At 40.9% G+C, this 27,941-nt stretch overlaps 1 protein-coding gene across 1 annotated transcript in view; it reads right to left on the bottom strand.

The window, feature by feature from the left end:
• nos1 (nitric oxide synthase 1 (neuronal)) overlaps nt 1-25,463 on the bottom strand; it is a 62,203-nt gene extending 36,740 nt beyond the window's left edge. Inside the window, exons 1-9 of the mRNA XM_060883833.1 lie at nt 25,290-25,463; nt 23,369-24,054; nt 19,425-19,551; nt 9,421-9,558; nt 5,069-5,211; nt 4,804-4,966; nt 4,571-4,662; nt 3,103-3,244; nt 2,497-2,636 (exon numbers count right to left, since the gene is read on the bottom strand). Coding sequence (XP_060739816.1) covers nt 2,497-2,636; nt 3,103-3,244; nt 4,571-4,662; nt 4,804-4,966; nt 5,069-5,211; nt 9,421-9,558; nt 19,425-19,551; nt 23,369-24,042 — 1,619 coding nt within the window. The 5' untranslated portion in view covers nt 24,043-24,054; nt 25,290-25,463. The remainder of the gene's footprint in view (nt 1-2,496; nt 2,637-3,102; nt 3,245-4,570; nt 4,663-4,803; nt 4,967-5,068; nt 5,212-9,420; nt 9,559-19,424; nt 19,552-23,368; nt 24,055-25,289) is intronic.
• Between the last annotated feature and the right edge of the window lie 2,478 nt (nt 25,464-27,941).

The following is a 27,941-nucleotide window of genomic DNA, read 5'->3' as shown; positions in this document are numbered from 1 at the left end:
TCTTCTGTTACACCTGGTTCCGATTTGTTTCCTCGCTATTTAAAGATGTCAAAAGATGAGATTTCCTGATCTGGATTAATATGCTCTGTAGGCAGAAATGGCAAGTTTCTGCAGAGGATCAGAAACATTTTGATTAGGTGTCCTGACCACTGCATAAAATAACAGAAGAAACATCTCTGTGATGGAACACTCCAACAAGTGGCAAAAAAAAAACCCAAGACTGATGTTCTTGAATGTTTCATGTTCGTACGCAAGATCTGACCGATCTTCTCATGACCTCTACCAGACTTAGTTTCTGCATTTACATCTCAGTTCCCATGGAAACAAACACCATGACATCACATCCTTTTTGTTCTGGTACGGTCTCTGCCTCAGGTTTGTTGCCTGAGTATATTCACCTGTTGTGTGTCATTCCTTTGTTCATTTTTCTCTTTATCCTCTGTTGTGTCATTGTTCATGGTGAAGTCTTATTATACATTTTCACCCCTGACTATGAGTCCTAGACAACCTGTAGTAAATATCACACCAATCACACGCACTTTGTGTCCTGCCAACACTTACAGTACAGCATGTCCACACTTTGTTCAGATCTACTAGTCCCTAGTCTGCAGATTCATTATTACCTTCTCTGGAGAAAGAGCTTATACGGTTCCTAAAACTAAGCCAGGAGCCGAAATCAGCCCTGGTTCCTCTGATGGAAATATTCCAAAAGTCGAAAAAGTTCATAGGTTTTAAAAAAGGTTAATGGGTTCCTGAAGTAGTATTGATTCTGTTATTCAAGAGAAGAAAAAAGATTCCCGTATGCGACAAATGAACGCAGTGAAAGTGACAATAGCACGTCACCGGTCGATAATCCTGCAGTATTCTTGTGTCTAGACATCTCTGATCTAGCCCTCAAGTTGGACAGAAGGTGAAGGTTTCCTTTTAAAGATGCCCTGCTACACGTATTTCATTACTTTTGTGGTAATGTCTGAAGTTTACCATGGACTCTAACATTTTTTTGTGTGGAAATAATGCCTTAGTTACCTTGTTTCAAGCCATTCTAGTGTGGTATAGAAAGCCTGCAGGAAGACTCAGCTCGATTTGCGCCAGTTCTCATGAATAGTCAAATGAGCTATGCTGCTTGGCTCCGATTGGCAAACCGCTAGGATATGACAGCATGACTATTCATTCACCCGGCGCAATAAGTAGCCTAGGCTAGAGGAAATCTGTTTACAATCACCTTGAATTGCGGCAGATCGGCTTCTTCACGAGCCCGTTGACGTTCAGCCATCCTTGCTGTATAGGAAACTCACTGAGCTACACGAATTCTGGGGGCGCGGTCTCAAGTGGGAGAGCTCATGAATAGTAATGAGCTCAGTCACTCTGACGTCAGAGTGACCAGCGTTTCTAACTGACCTGATTTCTCCCCTTATTTCTTTTAAGTGGCTAGAACTGACCGGGGAGGTAACAGTTCGTTTTCACACTCACGACAAAACACAAACACATATGGACCTAACACATATAAAAAAATACAAGTAAAAATGGTTTTGTGTGAAAGGGCACCTTTAAATCGCATATATAGAGAGTGAATGCAGGATTCTGTGTATTCTTTAACTAATTCAATTCTTAATTCTACTTTTTCCTTACAATGTTTAGCTACACAGCACAAGTTAGTCCAGACCTACAGTACACCAGCCACAACTGCACACCTTGGCTTTATATTTTTGCACACCTTTATATTTATACACGTTTACCAACCTAAGAGATGTGACTTATCTTGCCAGTTACCATGGCGATCAACTCCCTGTAATCGTGTGTGTGTTGTGTTTTTTGTTAATCCTGTCTCAGCCCTTGTACTGGCATTGATTTTTTTTGCCCTATTGTGTTCACCTGTACTGTGTTATACGAGTGCTAACCTGACATACTCAGGATGTCTGTTTTATATCAAGGAAATGAATAGAAACATCAAGGATTTACACATTTCAATTAAGAGGAAGGATTTCATTTTTTAAGCTTACAACATACAACGTGGAAGAAAAGCATAATTGGCTCGATAACTGCAAGCTTGTTAATCCATCATTACTCCATTTGTGTTGATTAAACAACAATAGCATTAACAGGGTAGTGTTTCAAAATGAATGTACATAAGAAGCACAGGTTGTGCTTCTCTCAGCTTGTCTGAGGCATGATCAGTGCCCATGGAGGCTGACAAACTGGCACCGGTTCTGATCTTGAATCTGGGGGAAGGGCCAGTTTTATGTTGCCTTGGCCTGCGTCCCTGACTTACGCATGCAGGCCACTTGTTCTCAGCATGACTCCCGTGATGCTAATACTCTGCCAGCCTCTCGGATTCACAGCACTACATTCACAGTTTCATCATTTGGGTACAGGCTTAAGTGAGATAGAATATGTTAGAATTATATATGATGAGTTTGAACTTTTTGTGTCCAGGAATTCGACATTAATATTTCACGACTGTTAACCGAGGCCCGGTCCTATTTTATGATAACTTACTTCGGGTGTGTGATGTTGACTTCCAGCACGAGATCGTCCGGGATCTCAAACAGTTCCGGATCGTTGCCGTTTGCTTGAAGCAAAAGGGGCAAGACATCGAACCGGCCTTTGGGTGCTTTCCATCCTTGCTGTATACAGATCTACACGATAGCAAGAAAAGACACGAACACATTAGGAAAAACTGGGATTTTAGAAGCTGTTAAAAGACGCAGAACCAAAGAGACATTAATCGATCTATGACGGCTCCAAAAACTGACTTCATAAATTTCCAGCAGAGCCTTGAACAGATATTTAGTGTATATTTCAGTACTTTCCATAAATAACCAGAGTTTTTTTTTTTTTGAAAAGCCACAAGTTCTTCCCACCATAATTATCAAAAATGACGCACCAAATAATCAGACCCACAGCAGGAGGCTTGAGGCCACATGCTGCCTCTTCTGACAAATGAGTTATAGCATTTAATCATTTTCCATTCCACAGTACTTGTATTTTTCATTGTTATAAAGTAGATACTATATCACAGACAGCCTCCTTGCTCTCTCAGTATACCCAGGAGGGAAAGCCATTATAATTTTGTCTCCAGAATGTGGTGATTTAAAGTCTCACCTCAGTGAGCTCCAGGGAAGCAGGATCTCCCAGAACTGAGCCATCGGGCTGCTTGTAGCCAGCGTAGCGTATCAGTTGGCTATTCCACACCCGGAAATCATGTTTCCCGTCTGTCCTCGGCGGGAAAATGGTGATGGCTGACCTGCAGATAAGATTGGAGATCTGAAGATGATGTTAACACAAGGATGCCTCTGACAGATAGATGGCACCTATCGAGTTTTAACTTTTTCAATTTAAAAAAAAAAAAAAAAAAGCCATTCTATTAAATAAGAACAATGCACTAATGAAAATTCTCTCCCTGATCACCATAGATAAAGTTCACCAGAGATACTCTTGATAGAACTTATGACTACACTCACTACGACAGTAAGGCAGCCCGTCACAGAAGACTGCAGCTTTCCCACATGAAGAGCTGTACAATACAAAAACATGCTTAAATTTTTTAATGCCAAGCCACCGAACAGCTTCTGCGTCACCGGTTTAATTGCCGGTTCTCCTTATGTTCCTCTTCAAACCCTCTCCCAAATCTTCCAAAAACATGCTACACTTTTACAAAATTATCCCAAGGCTGAAGTGTGTTCATTACGGCCCAAGATGGACTGGTGTACTATTTAGGATCTCATCTCATGCACAGTGCTCAGAAGACCCTGGAGGAAACCCTTATGTAAGGACATTTTCTGACAGAGGCCGAAAACGTGATTGGAGCCGTGTACCGCATATCGAGAGACGCATGCGAGTCCAAAAATAAACCCAGTCTGGTTTTTTTTCTTACCTTACTTGACATTTCTTATTACGCAGCAAAGGCATATGAATGTCACAGAAAGAGCTACAGTATGGATAAATCTGGGTAATACTGTTTAAAAAAAAGCCTCACACACATGCAATAAAAGCATAAGCAGAACAGCAGGTGGTGGACCACCGAAGGTCTGCACTGGCAGATGACGTCATGAGGGAACACTGGATTGTGTTTTTCACTGAAGATCAGGAAAATGACACTTTTCTGAAAGAAAGTGGATAAAAGGGTTCTCCCTTTGCAGCTCCATCTCTCAGTCTTGCTTCAACCACCCCCTTCACTCTCTGACTGCTCCTCTCTTCCAGCCTCTGATCAATGCATAATGTGACACTAATTAAGCTGAACACAGAATAGGTGTCATGTATGATTAGCTTTGTAGTCAGGCAGAGATCGAATTTGGCTCTACAGAGGCAGGTGCCGCCCACAAGGAGCTCTTGAGAAAGGTGATGAAAAGAGATAGATAAGCAAAGCTGGGAAAAGTATACAGATGAAGAGGATTATGGAGGGTAGGGGTTGAATACCGAGCTAGAGAAGAAGTGGGGGCGGAAAAAAAAAAAATGAGTAATTGATATTACAATAACATGAGTAATAATGGTTGTGGTACTCAGTATTCCGCAACATCCAACCCCCCATACCACCCAAGCCCTCTGCCAAAAAAGTATTTCCACCACTTACCTGAGGTTGCCTTTGTTAGTGGCATATTTGATGTGATTGCAGATGTAATTAAACATTCCGTGTGCTGTTGTGCAGTCTCGAGCATCGAACACCTAGTCAAAAACAACTCCCTTATTATCATCATAATCATCATGTAATTGCTGTAATTCTGGGTTTGTTTTTGTGCATACAGATGTCTCTTACCGAAGGAAATAAAATGGAATTTGAATGAAACTAGAGCTGAAGGTTTCTACCTGTAGTTTGGACCATTGGATCCTCCCTACGCAGCGAGCGGCATTCCTCCAAGCATGCTTGGCACCGTAGATTAGCTCTGTGTCTTTCAACTGGTATGTTCCAGAAGTTTCGATCTCCTTCTTCACCTCCTCCAATCTGTCCTCATGTGCTTTGGATCCACACCTGCAAGCCACCCGTGAATAAAGGATTAGCAAAAATACAAAACCTCACCTCCCCACCTCCCGTTGCTTTTTATGTGAATATATTACATGATGCATGAGCTACCTTTTTATTGACGTGTAGTACTGGTTGATGAAGTCTGTAGCCAGTGGTAGCAGCTCGTTTTTGGTCCGAACTTCGTCTGGTTTACTTCTCATGCTTGGCGTCATCACTGAGCCTGTACACACTTGTTCGTTGCAAATGGGCACCTGTAATTAAAAAACTGTCTGGTAAGTTCACACAGATTTTGACATTCACCTTTATCAGTGACTTGGACAAGGTGGTGGATTGATGGTTAAGACTTTGGGCTACTAATAAGAAGGCTGTGCGTTCTTCCACCATTTCCTCCTCGCTTTGGCGCCACCCATCAGGCAACTCTCCCATATTGTTTGGGAGGTACCAAGTAAGGAAGGTGAAGACTAACATATCGTCACTGTCTGGCGGAATCCTCTCCAAAAACTGTTATTTTTCAGGAAATGAAAAAAACGCCGTACCTTATCTGCAGTGCACAGGGTTTAGTCCGCCTGCAGTGGATTGTCTTGCGCTAAATTCCTGTCCTCAGACGAGCACCAGAACTAGCGGGGGTCAAGATTTTTTCTTCTTTGAGCCCAGTGTTTTGAAGACATTTACCTCAGAAGATGTGTTGATTCGTTGCGACTCTTCTTGAGGAGAAATATACCGCAAAGCTCTCCCGCGGAGTGAGGAAGAGGTGGACAGTTGAAGTGTCCAATGGAGTTATGAGATTTGCACTCAAGCTATTTTCAAGACTTTAGATTGTTTAATAACTTGTAAAAATAACAGACCCACGTGGGGACTGACCAATAGCATCGATATGTGAAAAAATATGAAATTGACCAAATTTGGACATACGAGGTTTCCGCCCGACAGCGACGATATGCTGAAGACATGTAAAGCTAGTCATACTCTGAGGTAATATCATAATCCACCCTCCCCAAGCTTGCAGACCCTGACTATTGGCTAATGCCATTGTGATTGACAAGGAAGATGGGTTACATCTTCCATCCTATCATTTTGCTCTTGCCTTTGCTCAAAGTCCTTAAACCTCAATTGCTCTGGACCCTGTCTCAAAAGTGACTAAGTGTGATCCACAAGAGCAAACGTAAACAAAATACAACTTTATCTTTGCATAGGTTACAAATGATTAAATCTACTGCCAAACATGTGTTGTTCAGTTTGACCTTGTAGAGGAATTCTTAAAGTGTTAAACTTAAAACCTCTCCTGAAAGGGTTTTGACATAACCTGTGTTGATTCAAGTGATTAATCAACTAGCTAATTAATAAACTAGCTAAAAAAAATAACGATTTACGATTGTTATCCACAGTACTCATGCAGGGAAACACATAAAATGTACAACAAAAGACTTGCCTGCCTGATACTGTTTCGTGCAAACTTTCCATAGGAGGTTTAAAAGCCTTAAGTATCAATAGTCAAAAACCCCAGAGGAATACTTTTTTTGACATGGCAAACAATCCAAGAGGTCTTTGGTAAATTGGGTCCCTAATCAATGGATATCAAGTTGAGAATATTATCACAAACTGTCCACAAACTTAACGTTCTTTGTCAAGGGCTCTAACTTTGAACCTCGACTGAAAGAAAAAAATTGTTTTGAAGGGTTCTAGATGAAACCTTTAAGGGTTAGAGTAATGAATCAAAACAAATATTCTCACACTATACAATCAGACGGACCTGGTCATCTGATCACTGAAAATTAAGAAGAATTTAAGGAGAAGATTTAGTATTGACTGAAAAGGGACAAACTGTATATGGTAACAATACTCACTCATCTTCTACCGCTTATCCGAACTACCTCGGGTCACGGGGAGCCTGTGCCTATCTCAGGCATCATCGGGCATCAAGGCAGGATACACCCAGGACGGAGTGCCAACCCATGGCTGGGCACACACACACACACTCTCATTCACTCACACAATCACACACTACGGACAATTTACCAGAGGTGCCAATCAACCTACCATGCATGTCTTTGGACCGGGGGAGGAAACCGGAGTACCCGGAGGAAACCCCCGAGGCACGGGGAGAACATGCAAACTCCACACACACAAGGTGGAGGCGGGAATCGAACCCCCAACCATTTAGTTGTGAGGCGAACGCGCTAACCACTAAGCCATGGTAACAATAGGTTATTTTTAAAGAGTAGAATAATGTAAGACATTATACTATTGGAAGAGAGTTTGTATAATAGGTTTGTTAGAGAGTATTGGGCTGGTGGTCGGGTCATACGGCTCTTCAAAAGAAACCCATTGGCTCTACTGGTCTTTATTGGAATTGGCTTCCAGTTTGTTAAACCTAAAGATGAGGTCATTTAACTGTGCCATACACCCAGACTTTAGACATAATATTAGAAACATCAGAGGAAAGGAGAAAAAACGGATAGAGCAAAAAGCCAGCTTGGTCCTTGCCCTGAGCTCGTATGGTCAATGTAATAAGATTAGAGTTGAAGCACACGGTCACTTTGGGTAGCCGGCAATGCGGTCATTGTGGTTGAGGCCAAGCAGAAATTTAAATGACAGTCCAGCATTGGCTTCTGCTGCTAAAACAGGTGCAGCAGCCTGAACCTCCCACTCAGGACTGGTGAAGCATAGAGCGCCTCAGCCCACTGACCCTTCGTGCCATCTGAGAGCTTGGACAAGATTTCACCCCAGAGCAAGAAGAATGAGAACAAATTACCAAGGTCAAGCTTAAACCAAAAGTGGAACTGTTTGGCCATTTTGCCTCAGTTTCTAGTCAGGATTACGGATGGATGGATGGATGAATTTTAGCGTCAGCATGTTAAAAATAAAACAAAGACTTTCATTTGCCTCTGCACATCCGCTAGCCCTGAGGCATCATGAATTCAGCCATGCAGCTGTCTCTTTCTGCAAAGCAACCCAAAAAAAATCCTGTGTGATATATTATAAATCATATGATCTGTAATTAACGGTGATTAGCATGCAACACCAATCACTCATGAAAGAGTGTAGAACCCCACTTGGTTAGAGGAAACTGAGGGACATGAAGATGTTTGTGAGGGTCCTCGTGCTTATTTCTCCACTCACTTAAGTCTTCACAAAGAACCAAATCTAAATTTGAACTTTTGAGGATAGTCGAGAGAAAGCTAGTTAACAAGCAGTATGGCTAATCCTTCTTACGTGTTGTTTGATTTATATTGTCCTAATTCAGTGGTTCCCAAACTTTTTACAGAGCCGTACCCCCCCAGGGATTTAACATCATTCTGCGTACCCCCCCCCCCTATATATTTTTATGATTTTTTTTTTAAATGACTCACCGTATAATGAGATGGATGTGCTTGAAATGACTTGCATAACTCTGGGATGTTTGGTTGTATCGGAGACAGTTTTAGTCATAAATCATTGTCTATGCAGAGTCTTTATGCTGGTAAGCGCTGAAAACCCACTTTCGTACAGGTATGTTGTCGAGAAGGGCAGTAATGTTTTCAAAGTGCAATCTGCTAAGGCAAGATAATCTGCATGCAAAGCTATCCAGAAATCTGGTAGTGATTTCAAAAACTCAATTTTCAAAGCGCCACTCGTAGAGATTTCAATGGGACGCTCTTGCTCAGAAATGGTCAGGTGTTCTGTGGGGTGGCAGAGAATAGATGGTCGAATCCAGTTGTTTGCATTGTCCGTCTCTGGAAAATACCATCATAAATATACCTGACATAATCCTGCAGCTGATCCAAACCAGCTACATCAGTCGATTCGTCGATTTCTAACGCGCAGAAATCGCTGGATTTTATGCGAAGCAATAGTTGTTTTAAAACGTCTTCTGTCATATCAGCGATGCGACGTGAAACTGTGTGTGAATTACACGCGATACGTAAAGACGTGCACTTACAGTACGCATGACGCTCGAGTGGACACGGAATTTTGTTTACCGCAGATGGGGTAATTTGATTGGATGTCATGAATTTGACCTTTTATGGCACTAACTGGCTACTTTGCTGTGAGTACACTAGAGGGGACACGTCTTTATATTTAGTCTGAGAAACGCATGTCTGCTTGAATATTAGGTGCGGTATAATTACATTAACAGTACACTTCAGCATTTTGTTCGCGTACCCCCTCTGTCACGTACCCCAGTTTGGGAACCACTATCCTAATTAAAATAGATGGTATTTTGGACCAAACGGGGAAACCTTCACACTGTTTTAGGTAAATGGGCTGTAAGATGCGTTCTGATGCTTTTATTCAAACAAACCTTTCTTCACGTAAGAGGTTTAAAGCACAAACATTATGTTAATTCCCAAGACGATATGAGGAAAAGTCTCTAAATGTAACCCATCCTCATCTGTGTAACACTGGTAAGTGTGATTGTAAAAATTCCCTTCTATAGCTGTGTACTATATGATCTGGAGCGTGTTGTGCTTCAGTCCTACCTTGCTGCAGCTGTGATGGAGTGTGTCGCTGTACAAAACCCCGCTCTCCCAATTCTTTATCTTCATGAACCTGGGGCATTTTGTTGGACTCCCATTTTGTGGGGTCTTAGTGGGAGACGTGCTGCCTTGGCATAGTGTCTGAGAAAGGACAAACGAAATAAGGCCAAAAGAGAGTTACTGTATTATACTAACTGGAAATGAGGAACAGCTCATACTGTACACTTCCTATAGATGTAAATAGACGTATAAATCGTTAAGAATTAACATGAGAGAAACAAAAGTGTGAGTAAAGCAAAGCAGAAGAAATTATAACACAAAAAAAAAAAAAAAAAAAACAGTAACCTGAACCCTAGGGGACTCACGACACAAGGCAGCGGACACCCTGGACATACGGTTTCAGATCATGGACAATTTAAGAATGCTAATCAACCTACAACGGTTGTCTTTAGACTGGGGAAGGAGACCAGAGTACCTGAAGAAAAGCACTGAAGAGCAGGAGGAACTCTGTGGTGGAGGCAAGATTCAAACTCCCAACATTGGAGGTGTGAGATGCTAACCATGCTAACCACTAATCCACCCTAATAAAGATGTCTAATGTTAAAGATTAAAAAAAAAAGCATTTTATTTCATTGTTTCATATTATAAAAAAGACAATTTTGACTTCAGGCTACAAGAGTGATCACAATGCTCTCCTATTTCACAAGACATTCTTTAATAAACCCATGAACTGAACTCCTACGCAAGTTCAAGCCTAACTTCAGATTCTCCATATTTTCTACTCATGCACTGAGCAAAACAAAATCAATTCTTACACGTCTCAATTGTAATCCTAGAATCGAGTCCGTATTCTGTATCCTGTCATAACTGTGAAAGAACTCGAGACAATTAAGTAGCCTTGTGATTTGGCTTTTATAAAGGAATGCCGATATGACACTCAAAAGCTGCGAGTGCGACTTGTTTCTGGGTCAGTAGCTCTGAAGTGCTCGACTTTTGCAGGAAAAAGGAAATCGATCTAATTGCACTTACACGTCTCTCGCGTTTCAGATCGTAGCAGTTGTTCTGTACACGGGCACCTCAGGGAAGTGTGAAATGGTCTCATTTTCTATGGACGTGAATGAACATTTCAATCAACGCTCATTGGCATGTATCACTTCTCTCAGAATAGACCAGATACTTTAGAGTTAGAGAACAATATGAGGCTGTGATTACATCCTAAAGCGATCATACGCTTTTCCTTATGCGGCAGGAACAAAAAGAAACAGTAAAAGCTTGTTTTTATTGAACGGTCAAAAAAAAAAAAAAAAAAAAAAAAAAAAAAAGTGGGATTTTTCAAACTTTGTCCATATTCTGTGACAGACGTACCAATTTACACAAGTACTATAATTTAAAATGTTAGAATAAGTGGCTATAACGGGGGAACGTTCAATTATTGCAATTATCTGCCAGTCTAAATAGAAATATTATATATAAAGAAATATTTTGCTGACTGTTAAAACTATTAGTAAAATATTCAGCAGTTTGGCTTTTGATTCTATCTCGCTGTGTGATAGATGTCGTTGTTTTTTCTTTTAAATTTCTCACCCTATAAATATAAAACAGTGGGTTTTATCGAACCCCATCATTCATTCATTCATTCATTTTCTACCGCTTATCCGAACTACCTCGGGTCACGGGGAGCCTGTGCCTATCTCAGGCGTCATCGGGCATCAAGGCAGGATACACCCTGGACGGAGTGCCAACCCATCGCAGGACACACACACACTCTCATTCACTCACGCAATCACACACTACGGACAATTTTCCAGAGATGCCAATCAACCTACCATGCATGTCTTTGGACCGGGGGAGGAAACCGGAGTACCCGGAGGAAACCCCCGAGGCACGGGGAGAACATGCAAACTCCACACACACAAGGCGGAGGTGGGAATCGAACCCCCAACCCTGGAGGTGTGAGGCAAACGTGCTAACCACTAAGCCACCGTGCCCCCGAACCCCATCATGTTTGTGTGTAATGTGAAAGTTTTTAGAGATCAAAAGCAAAATTAGATTTGACAGCTTAATGGCTATGAAGTAAAAATATATATAATATATAGTCAACATATTGTGCTAGATGAACATCATATTCAGAAACCGTGAGCATTAATTCGCAGTTGGTCGTCTATGTCACTAGATTGTTGGAGATTGTGTTGCTGTGGGAATTTGTGTTCATTCAGCTACAAGAGCATCAGTGAGATCAGACACTGATGCCATGTAAAGAGGTCTGGGGTTCAGTCTGTGTTCCAGTTCATCACAAAGTTGTTGAGTGAGTCAGAAATCTTGACTCTTTTTTTTTCCATGAAAATTGTCATGCCAATTTCTTCGCTTTAGTTTCTTACACGTTTTTTTTTCTAGCTCAAGAATTAGATTGGCTCCCAGTGCGAATATATGCAGCTACACAGCAAATGCACTTTTAATCAAAGACTGGATGTAATTAAGGAAAAAAATAAATGTCTGTTTTTTTTCTATTGTTAAGTCTTTTGGTAGCAGAGAGCTCTAAAAACAAACGGCTCCTTTAAGAGTTTTTGTACAGCATTCAAATCAAAGTGCGATAAAGAATTCCGTCTAAATTTGGAAAGTGTTGCATAATAGTTTGTCACGATAGTTTGTTCCATAAGCAACAACATTAACATTCCATATGATAATTCATTCCCAGGAAATCATATCAGAGCTAACATTCTATTTGGTCTGGTCAGTTTCTATTTTCCATCTCAGAGGGGTTTAAAAGGACTCCATAATTTCTGCAGGATGATTTTTCACAAAACAAAGCAAATCCTTCTGATCCCATCATCTCGGTTTGTTCACTTGTGATGAAAAACTCTACAAGGAGAACTTGTTTGGGAAGCGCTGACCTTCTGTGGATGTTACTAGAATTTGTTTGTGACCAGAGATTGTTTGTGCTAAATATTAGAGGGTCAGAATGAGCTGGAGATGAGATGTTGAGATTCAAGGCTCAGAAGCAGCTTAGGCAGACCTTGGTAAGGTTCTCCTGATCAGGAGATAATCAGGCGTTGAAATGTAGTCAATGATCGAAAATGTTTTTGTGTCTGAATCATGTTTATAAAAACTCAATGTTTCTTATGCCCCTTTTCCACCGAGGCAGTTTGAGTGGTGGTTCGGAGCCAGAGCCTAATTTAGAACCAGTTCTTTCTGTTTCGACAGCCAAAGCACCGGCTCTGAACCAGGAAAAGTGGTTCTTAAGTACAGTAGCACCAAAACGTTGCTGGTCTAGACTTAAGAACCGCTTGTGTCAGGGGCTGTGGGCGGGGCTACTGTTAGCGCATTTGATAATATACCTTAAGTATACTAATGTTTAATACACTTACTTTACCACAATATGATACATTATCAGCACACATGATAGTAGTTAGCTACATGCTAAGGCTAACTTTTTTCTGTGTTAATGATAAAATAACATTATGTACTTTCTCGATAACAACCTCCGTTTATACAGATTACATGGAGCTGCACGTACATGTCGGATTCGCCGCGTTTGGATGTTAATGTAGGTTCACAAAGCCATGAGCATCAACAGTAAAGCAACATCCGCCATTGTTGATGTGTTTGTGTTTGCCGCTGCTGCGCTAACGTTGCTGTGTAACGTGACACGTATACAGTGACGTCAGACTCGGCTCTGTGACGGCTCTCTAGCCGGTGGAAAGGCAAACCGGTTCTTAGAAGGTTCGCCAGTGGAACCAACTTTGAACCAGCACCAGCGCTAGCTCTGAACCAGCACCCGGTTCTTTTTGGTGGAAAAGGGGTATTAGAGAGTGCTGGTTCCTGATTTGCAGCAGTACAAATAAACTGTGAACCTTTTCACTCTTGCTCATGTCTACCAGTGTGCTATTTTCTCAGAACTTCCACAACACACTTCTGACGTACCTTGTGGTTTTGTCACTCTTACACTCCTGTATGGCGTTTTTTTTTTTTTTTTGGTTCCATCCTCAAATTCTGGCAGCAGCAGAAATAAATGACAAAAAAATATTTCAAGTCTTAAAATAAAATTAAGTCAAATCAGTCTGAAATCCAAGATCTTTCAGAGGGCTTGTGGGTGCAGTGGATACAGAGCGTATCACAGGAACAATGTACAGTAAGTGAAGCATGGAATACAACCTGAATGGGATGTCAGTCAACACACATTCACATAATCAAATCAAAGCGGAAATTTATATTAAAAACAGTCCTCCTACTAGTATGTTTTTAGAGAGGAGAGAGGACACTGGAGAACCCAAACACGAGGAGATGATCACGGCTGCACTCATTTTTTTCTGGTTCGCGCTGTAGTCTAAAAGTCGCAAATGGAAATCGAATTCTAGTTTTAGTAGCGACAGCAGGACATGTAGTGATATGCGGTCATAAAAAAATAAATAAATAAATAAATAAATAAAAAGAACGTATAAGAAAGAACGAAAAATAAAGTGAAGAATAAGAATTACATTACTGTGCAAAAGTTTTAGGCAGGTGTGAAAAAATGCTGTAAACAAAGAATGCTTTCAAAAATATAAATAACGAGTGTTTATTTCTGTCAATTTACAAAGTGCAAAGTGAGCAAACAAAAGAAGAATCTAAATCCAATCAATATTTGGTGTTACTACCTTTTGCCTTCAAACCAGCATGAAGCGATGGCACGACCCCCACAGAGCCCTGATCTCAACATCATCCAGTGTGTCTGGGATTACATGAAGAGACAGAAGGATGTGAGAAAGCCGACATCTACAGAAGATCTGTGGTTAGTTCTCCGAGATGTTTGGAACAACCTACTGTACCAGCCGAGTTCCTTCAGAAACCGTGTGCGAGTGTACCTAGAAGAATCGCTGCTGTTCTGAAGGCAAAGGGTGATCACAACAAATATCGATTTGATTTAGATTTCTCTTTTGTTCATTCGCTGCATTTTGTTCATTTATGAAAATAAATCTTTAACACTTCCATTTTTGAAAGCATTCTTTGTTTACAGCATTTTTTCACACCTGCCTAAAACTTTTGCACAGTACTGTATATACACTTAAAAATTAGAATTGAATGCAATAAAGTTAGTATACGAAATAGAATTTAGTATACAGGTAAGAAAAAGAAGAAACAAATTTTGAAAATTTGTATGTATGAATGTAGCATTTTGTTTTTCAGTATAATCCAAATCCTGTGCTTGAATGTTCATTCACTACTAAATACTAACTAACGTAAATGTGAATCAGGCCCAAAACGGTCACGTGCTATGAGGGTCATGAGCATGTGATGTGCAGCGGCTGATGATCCTGTGCTGAATCGACGTAACCATGACGATCAGCATTAACTGACATCCTGAATCCTAGTAAAATGAACACTTCTCTTGCTTCAAAAACAACACTGAAGTAGAAAGAACATAATCATGTAATAAATTCCAGGCATTGTTTACAAATCCTTGCTCGGGATGGAACTACACTATTATCCACATCGCATCACTTTCAGCTTCTCTGTAATTGAAATCACTGAACAAAATGCAGGTGTATACAAGCTAATTCATTATTTCTTTTTTTTTTTTTTTACAGCCACTTTTGATGGCTGTAATTAAGCGAATTCACGAGTAAATAAAATGACTGAACTGAAACATCTGAAGTGATGTAGCTGTGAAGTGCCAGCAAATTTAACAGTATAGAAAAGCCAAGCAAGTCGAGCACGAAGCAGAACATGTAGTTTCACGCCTTTTAGATTGAGAGAACTGATCCAAATTATGGTGGGTATGTGCTGATTTTATTTAAATGTTTACCTAAGCGATATGCATTTAGAAAGACCCAGTTTGAGCTCTTAAATGCATGACGTCATGTCTTTCTATTAGGGTTCTGTTGCCGAGTAAATTACTACTGTCACCGCAGTAATGTTGGGAATAGTGTCATTATTTTTCAGCACGCAGAGCATCAGAGGCTTCAAGGCTCCTCGGTTCCACTTCCGCTACACGAGTGCTCCTTATTAGTCGTGAAATTATGCTGGACCCTGCTTTTAGCTCGAAATATGAGAAATACCCCGCTATTGCGCACAGCCCGATTAAAACTAACAGACATCCGAACTACGTTTGACGCAATCCATTAGATGCATTGGTCAGCAATGTTGATTAGCATTTAGCGAGTTGTGTTTGCAGTTTAATAAGTCAGTTCTCCATCAACGATGTGGATATTAAGGACACACAACAGGTGGCTTAACTACAGTAGAACGCTCGATGATAGATTTCGGTTAGAATGGTATCGAAAAGTAAAGCTTGCATTGTACACAAACAAAGAAAAATCTTTTTTTTTTTTTTTTTTTTAAAGCAGCAAGTCCTGACGTGTCACAGGAAATGTATAGATAACCATCTCAGTCTTAGACGTCTAGGGCACTTAAGGTCAAATTGACTGAACATGAGATTTCTTTAACAGAGTGTCAGTACGGATCTCTTCACAACAGACGTGACCCAACTCTGAGTAACTCAAGCATCAAATAGCTTTTTGATACGCATTTCAGAGCCATATGACAGCCATGACAACATGCGAGCTCGTCTCCGTCACACGACGTTTATTTATGTTTTTCATACTTCTTTCTTTGAACGTTTCATGTACATCCTTCTTCGATCTTTTTCTCCTGTCATGATGTACGATGTATAAGAACAGAGCTTTAATGGCATCTTGTGTTAAATATCTGCAACACGTGACAGGGTGTGCTGTTAGAGAAAAAGATGTTTTGTGATGGGGTCATTCTCTTGTTCCATGAAAGTTTGAAGATTTGTTATTAATTAAAGGAAGATGTTATTTTTATCCATTTGCGGTTATATCCTGGAAAACAAGCGTGCGTTATAGCAGCCCGTTCCTTACCTTCCTCTATGTTTAATTATCTTTCTGATAATAATACTGACAGTAAATCACAGACGTCGAAAAGTAAGTTATAAATCTAAGATTAAGAAAAGTATTTAACACCTCTTGACCCATCAGAATCAAGCACGTAACACCGTCGTGGTATAAACAAAAACAAAAAAAACAACAACAAATAAATAAACAAACTCCAGTGTAATAATTACACTGTATTAACTTCCTGAATAATAAATGTAGAGCCAAATGTACTGTAGTTTCTATAGAAACAGGAGGTTGCTAACAAAAGTCCTTCCTCATCTGTGCAAGCAAAGTGCTTTTGAAGCTGCAGGAGGAGACATTGCTCGAAATTCTTGAATTCAGTTCTTTTTTTTTTTCTTTCAAAACAGTTTCCAAATCCATCACCGTACAAATATTTGTCCAGTTTCAGGTTCCTTTTCGTCACCGAATAAACCGAAGCCTGATGTGGTTTTCTGCTATTGTACAGTAGCCCATCTACCTAAAGGATCAACACACTGTGTTTCAGAGATACATTTCTGTTCTCTGCAGATTCTACAGCTTAACATTTCTCTGTTCTCAGTGTGTCCGCTAATCATTTGTATAATGAAGTGCATATGGGAAAATGCTGAAAAAATATGATATGCTGAAAAAATAAAACATTATGCTGATTTAAGCAAAAGCGAACAAGAAAGCAATTCATTTTGTAAATTTAAAGGATATTAATGAGCTTAAAAAAAAAGCAACATGTTGAAGAAGTGACTCTCTTCTTTCTTTCCTTCTCTGTTCTAACTCTGACCCATAAACTCCTCAGTTGTCAAAGAACAAACAGGGTTAATCACCCAGAAGCTGTGAATTACTCCAGCGAATGACAGAATGACTCGGTCCCTCTCAACCCCTATGTGACCACACAGCTGCACTCATTCATTTATCACTCTCTTGGCTCGGTTCCCTTCATCCGGTTGCTTTCAGCGAGCTAACACGTCACCGGTGACATGTGTTGGGCTGGAGGGTGAACACTGTGCCCTCTGCCTCCACCCGTCCGTCTGTATGCCTCAGTGAGGCCACACACAGACACGATGTGCGCAGGGGCGAATAACCACACACAAACACTTCACTGCACTATAATGAGTAAAATCAGACTCGTGTTTAGCCAGTCAGTCCTGAAAACACTGAAACCGATTAGAAAAAAAAAGCAAGAACAGAACAAACGTATCACCATTTTCTTTTCAGTCTAGAAAACTTCACGGGCTTTTCATAAAATTAGAATTCTATATTTCTTTGACACAATATCAGGATAGCATGAGTGTACTGTAAATAAAAAGTGTCAGTCAATTAAAAAAAATAAGTACTGTTAGCTAACTAGCATAAATATAAAGTTGCTTAGGAAATGTGTGTGTCTGTGTTTGTGTGAATATGCAGGAGAAATGCGATAATGGGAATACATGAGCTAATAAAATGGCTACACTGAGGTGATTTTTTTTTTTACCTCAGGAAACATAAAGACGCTCCGTACCTCAGCTAATGAAGTGTCTTTATATTTCCTGAGGTAAAAATTACCTCAGTGTAGCCATTTTGTTAACTTTTTTTTCTTCCATCAGAAACCGTTAGGTTTCTCTAGAAATGTTGACACTTACAAGTGTAAAATAAATAAATAAAACAGCCAAAACAACATCAACAAGAAAACGCACAGGACAAGTTAATGTAGTTAGCTGTTTTTGCTTAACTCTATTTTTATACACGTTATTTAAACAGAGAATGGCTACACTGGGGTCAGGAAATGACACAATGAAAAAAACACAACGAATAAAATCAACAACAAAACCTACAGGAGAAGTTAGTTAGCAAGCTTGCAAATTTAGCCTACTACTAAAGCCAGCCAAAGAGAGGAAAGATGATCAATAACGCGCACCTCAGCGTCAGCTCAATCACAGACAAACACCACTCCAGAAGAAAACAAAAGAAGTGCTGCAAGATGTAGAGATGATTTTTGTATAGTTAAAAAAATATAAAACCTTAAGAAAACTGTTTTATCTCTCCTCAATTCAATCTTCAGACGCTCTCACTGTAGGTATTTTAGCACGTGTTACTACATGCAGGGTAGATAATTAACACTAAGGGATTAGAGTATAGAAGTTACAGGAATTTGCTGTAAGGTAAAAGATATTGAAGAATAGTGAAGAGGGTGTCATTGAGTCAAGAGAATAATACAGGAATAAATTAGTCATGCTTTTGTAGGAAAATAATCAACAGTTGAGACAAGCAGCCGTGTTAATGCCACCATGATGTTAATTATTTTCCGGTGCAATACTGTAGCATGACCGTATGTCTCAGTGTTTTATTCCACTTATAATAAATTTGCCACAATAATTTATTTTTTTAGTTGCACAGCATACTTTTTATGCATTTTCATTCACATCATGTTGAGCATCTTGTTTTTAATCACACGTTATAACGACTAGAATTTTTTTCCCCCCATCTCTCAGCCTTCCTTTTTTTCTCCGTCTTCAAGTTAAAAAGGCAACGTCTCACGATACTGAGGTACACGATTCTGCTAACAGAAAATGTCACTATGCCATTATTATTACTTACATTATTATGCTTTAATTATAAGCCGTGTGAATTAGTCGTTACTATAGAAACTGAAACGTGTGGTTTGCCTTGAAGCCAGATGTCAGAGACTGAGACTATGTCCTACCGGAGCACAGGGGGCGCTAGCAGGTGCATTATGTCTTGTATGAGTTTACCTGTTTCCTATTACTCCTTAGACATTGTTCACAATGTGCAACCATGGTTCGTATTTATCCCTGCATTTGGGTCTGTTAAATCTACGCCACGCCATCGGCCAACGTGTCACCAGAACTCATGTCAGATGCGCCGTTACGTAAAATAAATCAACGTTTTCTTGACCAATCAGAATTGAGAATAAAAAGTACAGCATTTAGAATACAAACAAATTCACTGAATGTGATTAGTGATACATTAAGAGCATCATTTTAACCACATGCCTAGTATGCTATCCATTCAGTTCATCTTAAAAATTTATTTATTTATTTATTATTATTTTATTGAAAGTAGACCTCTTTAAAAAGTCTAAAATAAAAGCCTCATAAATCATGACACCAGTGAGCGTGTGGTAAATGACTTGCTGTGTTCTACCTTATCACTTTCAGAGTACGGGTTATTGAGCACCGTTGGCATGTTGTCCTTCCTCCAGAGGTCATCAAACACTCGGTCATTATCAGAGGCCAGCTGGACATTGCTGTTAATTCCCACGCCGAGGTCTCTGAAAGTGGAAACACTCCACATTAGTACTTATATATTTCGGGAAGAGAAGGAGGAAGAAAAAAAAAACACCTACACAAACATACACACATCCGGAGAATATCGCATTTTTTCTTTTTTCCTAATGAATCTAATCTAATTTCTAATCTAAGTGAACAAGGTCTCTATGACACAGGAATAAGGAAAGCCTGAATAAAAAAAAAATAAAAAAAAAAGAGTAGAAGTCGTATAAAGAGGGTTTATTCTTATAGATAAATTAAAATTTCATGCTTCTCTTTGAGCTAAAACTGTTTTAATTGGTTAGGCTTCTGATGAACCCCTCATAATGAATATAAAGCAGTTTTATATTTAATGTGAAGAAATGCTACTTCTTATGTAATACTAAAAAAGCAATTTTATATTAAAAAACCTGTTTATAGTCTAAAGAACGTGGGCGTGGCACAATATGGGACGAGGAGCATAGCTAGTGGGCTTGGCACAATGTGGGACGAGGAGCATAGCTAGTGGGCGTGGCACAATATGGGAGGAGGAGCATAGCTAGCGGGCTTGGCACAATGTGGGACGAGGAGCATAGCTAGCGGGCATGGCACAATATGGGACGAGGAGCATAGCTAGTGGGCGTGGCACAATATGGTACGAGGAGCATAGCTAGTGGGCGTGGCACAATATGGGACAAGGAGCATAGCTAGTGGGCGTGGCACAATGTGGGACGAGGAGCATAGCTAGTGGGCGTGGCACAACGTGGGACGAGGAGCATAGCTAGTGGGCGTGGCACAACATAGGAGAAGAATAGCTAGTGGGCGTGGCACAATATGGGACAAGGAGCATAACTAGTGGGCGTGGCACAACATAGGAGAAGAATAGCTAGTGGGCGTGGCACAATGTGGGACCAGGAGCATAGCTAGTGGGCGTGGCACAATGTGGGACGAGGAGCATAGCTAGTGGGCGTGGCACAATGTGGGACGAGGAGCATAGCTAGTGGGCGTGGCACAATGTGGGACGAGGAGCATAGCTAGTGGGCGTGGCACAATGTGGGACGAGGAGCATAGCTAGTGGGCGTGGCACAATGTGGGACGAGGAGCATAGCTAGTGGGTGTGGCACAATATAGGAGGAGAAGAATAGCTAGTGGGCGTGGCACAAAATGGGACCAGGAGCATAGCTAGTGGGCGTGGCACAATGTGGGACGAGGAGCATAGCTAGTGGGTGTGGCACAATATAGGAGGAGAAGAATAGCTAGTGGGCATGGCACAATGTGGGAGGAGGAGCATAGCCGGTGGGCGTGGCACAGCACAGGAGGTGGAACACAGTGAGGGGGTGTGGTATATGATTAAAGAGAATGCACATGCATTTTTTTCTTAAACGATCATTCAGCATTTATGTTTTTAAATCATTCAAACATTGTAAATAAGATCTTTTTTTTTTTTTAAAGTACTTTCCTAAACAAACACTTGCGCTCTAAATTCTTCACCCTTTCCTCTACGGGGTTACACTGCATGATGGGAAGAGTAGTGACACACACAGAACGAATGTGATACGAGTGAGTAAACGTGTGCGCTGTGGCAGAGATGTTTGGTAGAGCCCAGTGAGGAGATCTGTGATGACAAACGTGACTGTGGATATGATTAAAAATGGAAAAAAATGACCTCTGACCTCGAACACCGAATTCCCAGCTCCTTCACAATCCTTCACACTGTTGAGATCATATCTCTGAAAATAACAGACTGATAGTAAAACTTGCGAAAGACAAAGCTATCTGTCGTTTTCCTCCCTCTCTCTCACACACGCATCTTTTTTTTCTCATTTTTAATTTGCCTCTAGTTCTTTCTCCCACACATCCTCTCACACTTTCTTTCTTTCTCCCCTTTATCACTCTTTCTAACCCCCCTCTACCCATCTTTTTCCTCACACACACACACACACTTACTTTCTCTCATCTTTTCATTCCCTCTACTTCACTCTGCCTCATCCATGCACTCACACTACCTCATACTCTTTTTCTATCAGTCCACCTTTTATCTCTTTTTCTACCCCCTCCGCCCATCACTCTCTTCCAAATCCTCTTCCCTTCTATCTCTCCTCCACCTCTCTCTTATCCTCTCCCCTTTCTCTACCTCGATTTCTCATTCTCTCAACTAATTTTTATCTCTAGGTCGCTCCTTTTTTTTTTTCTTCCTGCCTCTTCTTGGTTTCTCTCTTTATACAGTATCTCTCCTCCACCATTCTCTCAATCTCTCTTTCAAACCCTCTTACTGTCAGTCTCTCCTCCACATGTCTCTCTCTCCTTCTCTTTTATTCTTCCACCTGTCTGTCTTTCAAACCCTCTCTCTCTTTCTCTCTCCAACCGTCTGTCACACTTACACGCTTTGTCGCTTCCTTTACTTGTCACTCTCTCCCCTCCTTACTTCTCTTCTCTCTCTCCCTCTCGCACCAGCACCCTGTTCTCTCCATCTCTTTTTAATTGTCTTCCATCTTGTCCCCTTTTCTCTCCTGTCCTCTCTCCTCTTGTTCACGTGTGTGCGGCTCCCTGAAGCTACCGACGTTCACTAAAGTTTATTCTGCGTCTCACTCACAGCAGTAATCTCAGGTGCAGAGAAAAACTGCCTCCGTGTGAAATGTTAATGAAGCTCACTCGCTCGAAATGGGACCCTTTAATGCAGATGTGGCGTGCGGTAAATTTTACTTAGCGAAAACGTGAGACAAGACGTCATTCCTGGCTTAAGCGAAGAGCTATTATCACAAAAGATTCAAATAAACAAATTGTTTAGCTGGGTGTCACTTTTGCTTTTGAAACACTATCATTTTCAAGCATCCCCCTTTCCTCCAAACACTCAGGAGGAAGCCCTAAGTGTTTAATGAGATCCTACGGCATGGGAGAGTTTTCCTGCAGAGTTTAATTTGCTTCCGTTCGCAGTAGCAGAAGACTTGATTAAATCCTGGGAATTTTATTGTGTACTGTACATGTCTGCGATCTCTTTTATGTCTTTCATCAATTCAAAGAAGAGGAAAAAAACACTGTTAAAGAGATTGGATTCAGAGACATTAGAGCTCGTCGATCTAGATCAGTTCCATCATTTGGTGTGTTTGCTTTCTATAATTGTCCACTTACAGTCGGAGGCTTATTAAAACATGCTGCATTTCTGAAGAACATGGATTACTTTGGGTTCGTTTTGCCTTTTGACACATTTGGCAGTCGGTCAGAAAACGTACTGGTAAGCTTTTTTTTTTCCGAGCACACTTATCTGAAACACTGTTTTTGCATTGGAAACATGCAGCGAGTTTCAGGAAGTGTCTGACTCATCTCCTGGGGACGGCAGCGAGCTGGTCTGGAAAAACGATGCCTACAGAGCTGCAGGTAAATCAGATTTCTATCAACAGCCCCAACTATTAGGCTAACTGATTAATCCAGATCAGGTCCAAACTAATAAGATGATCATGTAATAGAGAGGAAATGACTGGTCAGAATTCCAATAAACTACCAATTAAACCTGTTTATAAACCCTGCGTATTTCAGGACAGAGAGAATTTGCTGATGTTCAGACAATATCTACGATCCTTAATATTTAATAATTCGTGTGATTTTGGTCAGCTGTAGAATTGGCTGAAGCTCAGATGATGGATGTTTTTTAGCTCCTGAAATATGAATATAATTTCTAAAGAATATTTATTTCCAAGTAAGTTTCTACCTAAGACACTTGGGTTTTTCCCTCTGTGAGGGAATTTTTAAAGTTAAAAAAAAAAATTCTCTATTTGACAGGTTTCCAAGTCTCTCTCTCTCTCAAAAATTCTCTAATCATTTGTACATCTCGCCTCCTCTTACCTTTCCACCTGTACTTCAGCGTCCCTCTTCTCCACGCCCCTTTGTCCCTCTCCATTCACCTCCCTCTTGGTGTTGTTCTTGATCAGCTTAAGCACAGGCTCGATCTCCTTCAGCAACTCGTTGCTTTCCTCCACACCGTTCAGCAAGCCATCCGGCCCGCTTAGGGGGATCAAACTTTTGGTCTCCTTACGTGCTGTAGACGAAGAGGTGGACGAGGACGAGGTGGAGGATGATGATGCCAGGTTCTCGATGGCCCTCAGCTCCTTGGGTGTGCAGCGCTGACATGCCCTGGTTGACACAGGCTTGGTGATGCGCACCGTTCGTGGCCGTCCATCTCCACTCAGCGTTGTCTCCAGGTGCGTACTGAAGCCCTCGGGTCCACGCAGGATGAGGACGGCATGGCTCTCGGGTGAGACGTTCTTAAGCGTCTCCAGTGCACGCTCATAGCTCATGTCCACCAGCGGCTTGTTGTTGACAGCGAGTACAATGTCACCCACCTGGACCAGGCCGCACTCCTCTGCCTCTCCGCCACGGATAAGATCCGAGATGATGACGGGGGGTTTGCACACACGCTGCTTCACCAGGAACCCCAGACCACCCACTCTGCGCTTGAACAGGCGCACGGAGATGATGTTGGGCTGAAGCTCACACACATTCACCTCTGTGTCTTGCATGGTGATGTCGCTCTGTGCAGTAACACCACACACGCACGCGCACACACACACACAAAATTTCATTCACATCTATTACGATTTTTTAAAGCAGCATGTCTGATGTGGAAACACTTTACACAAGGACACACAAGGGAACTTTATGGATTGTACAAAGAAAACTACTGCACACCAAATGTAGCATCTCTAAGAAGCATGAACGTTCTTGCATGATATAGAAGTGCATAAGATTTGACCTACTGGTCGTACACCTATTATTGTACAACTATAGGTTTAAAATAAACGAATAAATCCATTTTAAAAACACACTCAGTCTATGAGCCTTAACACACAGCTAGAATAATCCTGTCCAAATCCAAAAGCCCTACCGTGACCCACTGCTTATCTGCAAAAGCAATAAGTGAAGACGCTGTGGCAGTTTTTGCTCATGTCCAACACATGCAACAAATCACCTACCTTACAAACACACACTCAAGGCTTTCACTCACTCTATAGGCTCCATATTTAACCTGTAGAATAAGCTCGAAGAGAAATGTCTATAAATTACAATCATCTCTGATGCACAAAGAAAGCAAAAACACCCAGATGGCTCAAAAATTCCCAAGAATAAACCTAGTGAATCTGGCAGTTTGCTCAGTGATTAATCACATTAACACCAGAGCATGTTAGAAGCATGGTGTTCTCACCAAATTTATTTTTTCACTGTTTTTTTTATGCATTTTTTTGCTTCGAATGATCATTAAGCAATGCTCTGATTTGAATCAAGCGATCCGTCTGTCATTTTTATGTAACACCGACTTGTGTAATCTCTCCTAAAGCAACAAGTGCACGCGAGAACAATTAAACAATCCTGTCTGTATAAGGGAAATAATTCGTATGTAGTTTCTCAAAAAAAAAAAAAAAAAGGAACACAAACTTTTACAAGCATGCAACAAAAAAAATCTATAGGCTTTATAGAAGCAAAACGCACAAAATCCCCAATGCACGAGTTCATTCTGATGCTGACTGAAGGTGCCAACTGCACGCGCACTGTCGGTATTTATTTATTCCCCCAGGTGAGAGGAATCAACAGGAGCACGCGCACAACACAAAGTTCTGAATTTTGGCCGCATGACGCATTTAAACCAAACAAACATGATCACATATTAAGCTTCCATCCATCAATAAAAAGTAGGATATAAATATATAAATAATAATAATTAAAAAAAAAGCAGGGAGATGAAATAACGTATAATACATTATAAGCTTACCGGTTTGCAATCGCGCGCGCAGCTCCTGAGAGGTATGTACGTGCCTGTGTGTGTGTGTGTGTGTGTGCAGTCCTCTCTTCTCGGTCCTCAGCGTGTGTGTGAGAAAGAGAGAGAGAGTTCAGCTTGTTTGTAGTGTGTGTAGTGTGAGTCCCGTCAGAAAAGCAGCCGCAACAGCATCCTCCGCAAATAGGGAGCGCACGCGAGAGAGAGAGAGAGAGAGAGAGAGAGAGAGAGAGAGAGAGAGAGATAGATAGAGATGGGGGGGGGATTGAGAGGGGGGGATGAAGGGGGGCATGAAGGGGTGGAGATGAGGGGGGGTGTGGGAGGGAGAGAGAGAGGGAGAGTGATTGAGAGACAGAGAGAGAGAGAGAGAGAGAGTGATTGAGAGAGAGAAAGAAAGAGAGAGAGAGAGAGAGAGTGATTGAGAGAGAGAAAGAGAGAGAGAGCGTTACACCAGCCCTGATTTTTATCTCCCGTCATCACCGAGCTCCCTCCCATCTGCTCCAATTAAATGGCGACTTGCGTTTTTTTCGCCAAACGCATTTGCGCACCTGCTCTCCATCAACAATAGCGCATCACTTAGCGCGTGCCACGACAATCAAATACAACACAAGCGTGTTATTACTAAACACCCGCATGTTAACACGTAAGGATGAAGGTATATAAACACGTGACACGTCTAAACTCGTTCGTAGTCATGTGACTTATAAGGTAAATTGGGCACATTTGTAACATCTGGATTGCTATAAAACAAAAGAATCCTTGACAAATAAAAGTCTCAACAATTCACAACATTTGTTGTAGTTAAATGTTATATTTATATGTTTTAATTGATGCCAGAGTTGCGCATATAATCTGAATGGTATTGCAGTCTAACACTGGTCACCATGTACAGTACACACAGATCCATACACATAATTTGTGTTTGTTTTCTTGCGTCTATGTTCAGTATTAAACGTCTTTGTCATGTCTCACTCCACAGCGGTGCTTAATATGAAGCTCATATGAAAGTAGATACTCAGGGCTTTAAGAATGTGTATTTTTATCTAGGGGCAATATATTGATAGAAAAGTTGAAATAAACAAATATAAAAAAAAATTCCATATAAATGTTTCTATCTTCATAGTAAACAGTGATATGAAACATCTAAAATAGCATCTAAAATTCAGCCACTAAAATTCAGTGTAAGTTTATCATCTGGGAAAAACACACGTCTCACACCGAAAGCCAACAAAGTCCTGACTCATTTTAGATCAGACTCACAAGCAGAAACTCATTCATTTGTTTATTTGTTCATACTTATTGAAAATCTTTTCTTGTGCATTGATTATGTTCATTTTTATCACCATGAGAATTTTAATTCCAAGAGGAAGGAAGACAAATAATGAAAACGGCCCTAAAGTATCAGAAACTTTCAAACAACCAAATAGTACAGCTTCAGTCCAGCACTTGACTGAGGGGATATTTATTATCCACGGTCCAGTTTAACTGCTAAAACCAGTTGTATGTCTCTTGGACGGTTTCTACTCTAAGTGTAGCATGACTTACCTGGGGGTCCAAACCTGTTACTGCTAAAGCGAATGCCATTGATCAATGTCTGCTAGTCCCCGTAAGCTGTTTGTACATGATGAGTCTGGAGGGTTTTTTTTCCATCTGGTTTGTTTTTGCAGACAAACACAAAAGGCCAGAAAAAAAGTTGCTCAGATTATAAATGCAGCTGTAACAACATCACTATTGTTTATATAGTAAGCAAGAGATTTACAGCTTAGTACAGCAGTTCATTAGGTCACGATTTCTCCTTGTTGGGTTTATTCATTCATTCATTCATTCATTCATTCATTCATTCATTCATCTTCTACTGCTTATCCAAAGTACCTCGGGTCACGGGGAGCCTGTGCCTATCTCAGGCGTCATCGGGCATCAAGGCAGGATACACCCTGGACGGAGTGCCAACCCATCGCAGGGCACACACACACACTCTCATTCACTCACGCAATCACACACTACGGACAATTCTTCCAGAGATGCCAATCAACCTACCATGCATGTCTTTGGACCGGGGGAGGAAACCGGAGTACCCGGAGGAAACTTCCGAGGCACGGGGAGAACATGCAAACTCCACACACACAAGGTGGAGGCGGGAATCGAATCCCCAACTCTGGAGGCGTGAGGCAAATGTGCTAACCACTAAGCCACCGTGCCCCCCCCTTGTTGGGTTTAGTTTTATCCAATTTAGCAACAACAAAAAAAAGGAAGTTAAATTAACAGTAGTTTCAGATGGTGAAAATAGGTTCGAGTTCAGATTTGAGATTGATGAGGGAAAATTCTAGGGTGTGTAACATGAGGTTACATCCTTTGGACTAAGGAAGGAAACCTAGTACATAGATGAAAATACATGGAGATCAAGTAAAGTCCGGACACACCAGGCAGAGGCAAACAAGCTAACCACCGTACCCCCAGACACTGAATTAAAACAGAGAACGGTGTATTATAGCATCGCCATAAGGCTGGTCAGGTCTCCTTTTGTTTCTAAGTAGTTATGGAAACCAATGGAACCAATTTTGGTGTATCTACAAATATATATCTTCTTAAATCCCAACAATAAAAGTGATTCCTGCCTGCATGCCTGCAAGATTCTATTCGTTCAAAAAA

Source organism: Tachysurus vachellii, chromosome 12 (genome assembly GCF_030014155.1).
Source record: "Tachysurus vachellii isolate PV-2020 chromosome 12, HZAU_Pvac_v1, whole genome shotgun sequence".
Classification (NCBI taxonomy): Eukaryota; Metazoa; Chordata; class Actinopteri; order Siluriformes; family Bagridae; genus Tachysurus; species Tachysurus vachellii.
Note: the sequence above shows the minus strand (reverse complement) of the source record. Positions and strands in the feature narration are given on the sequence as shown.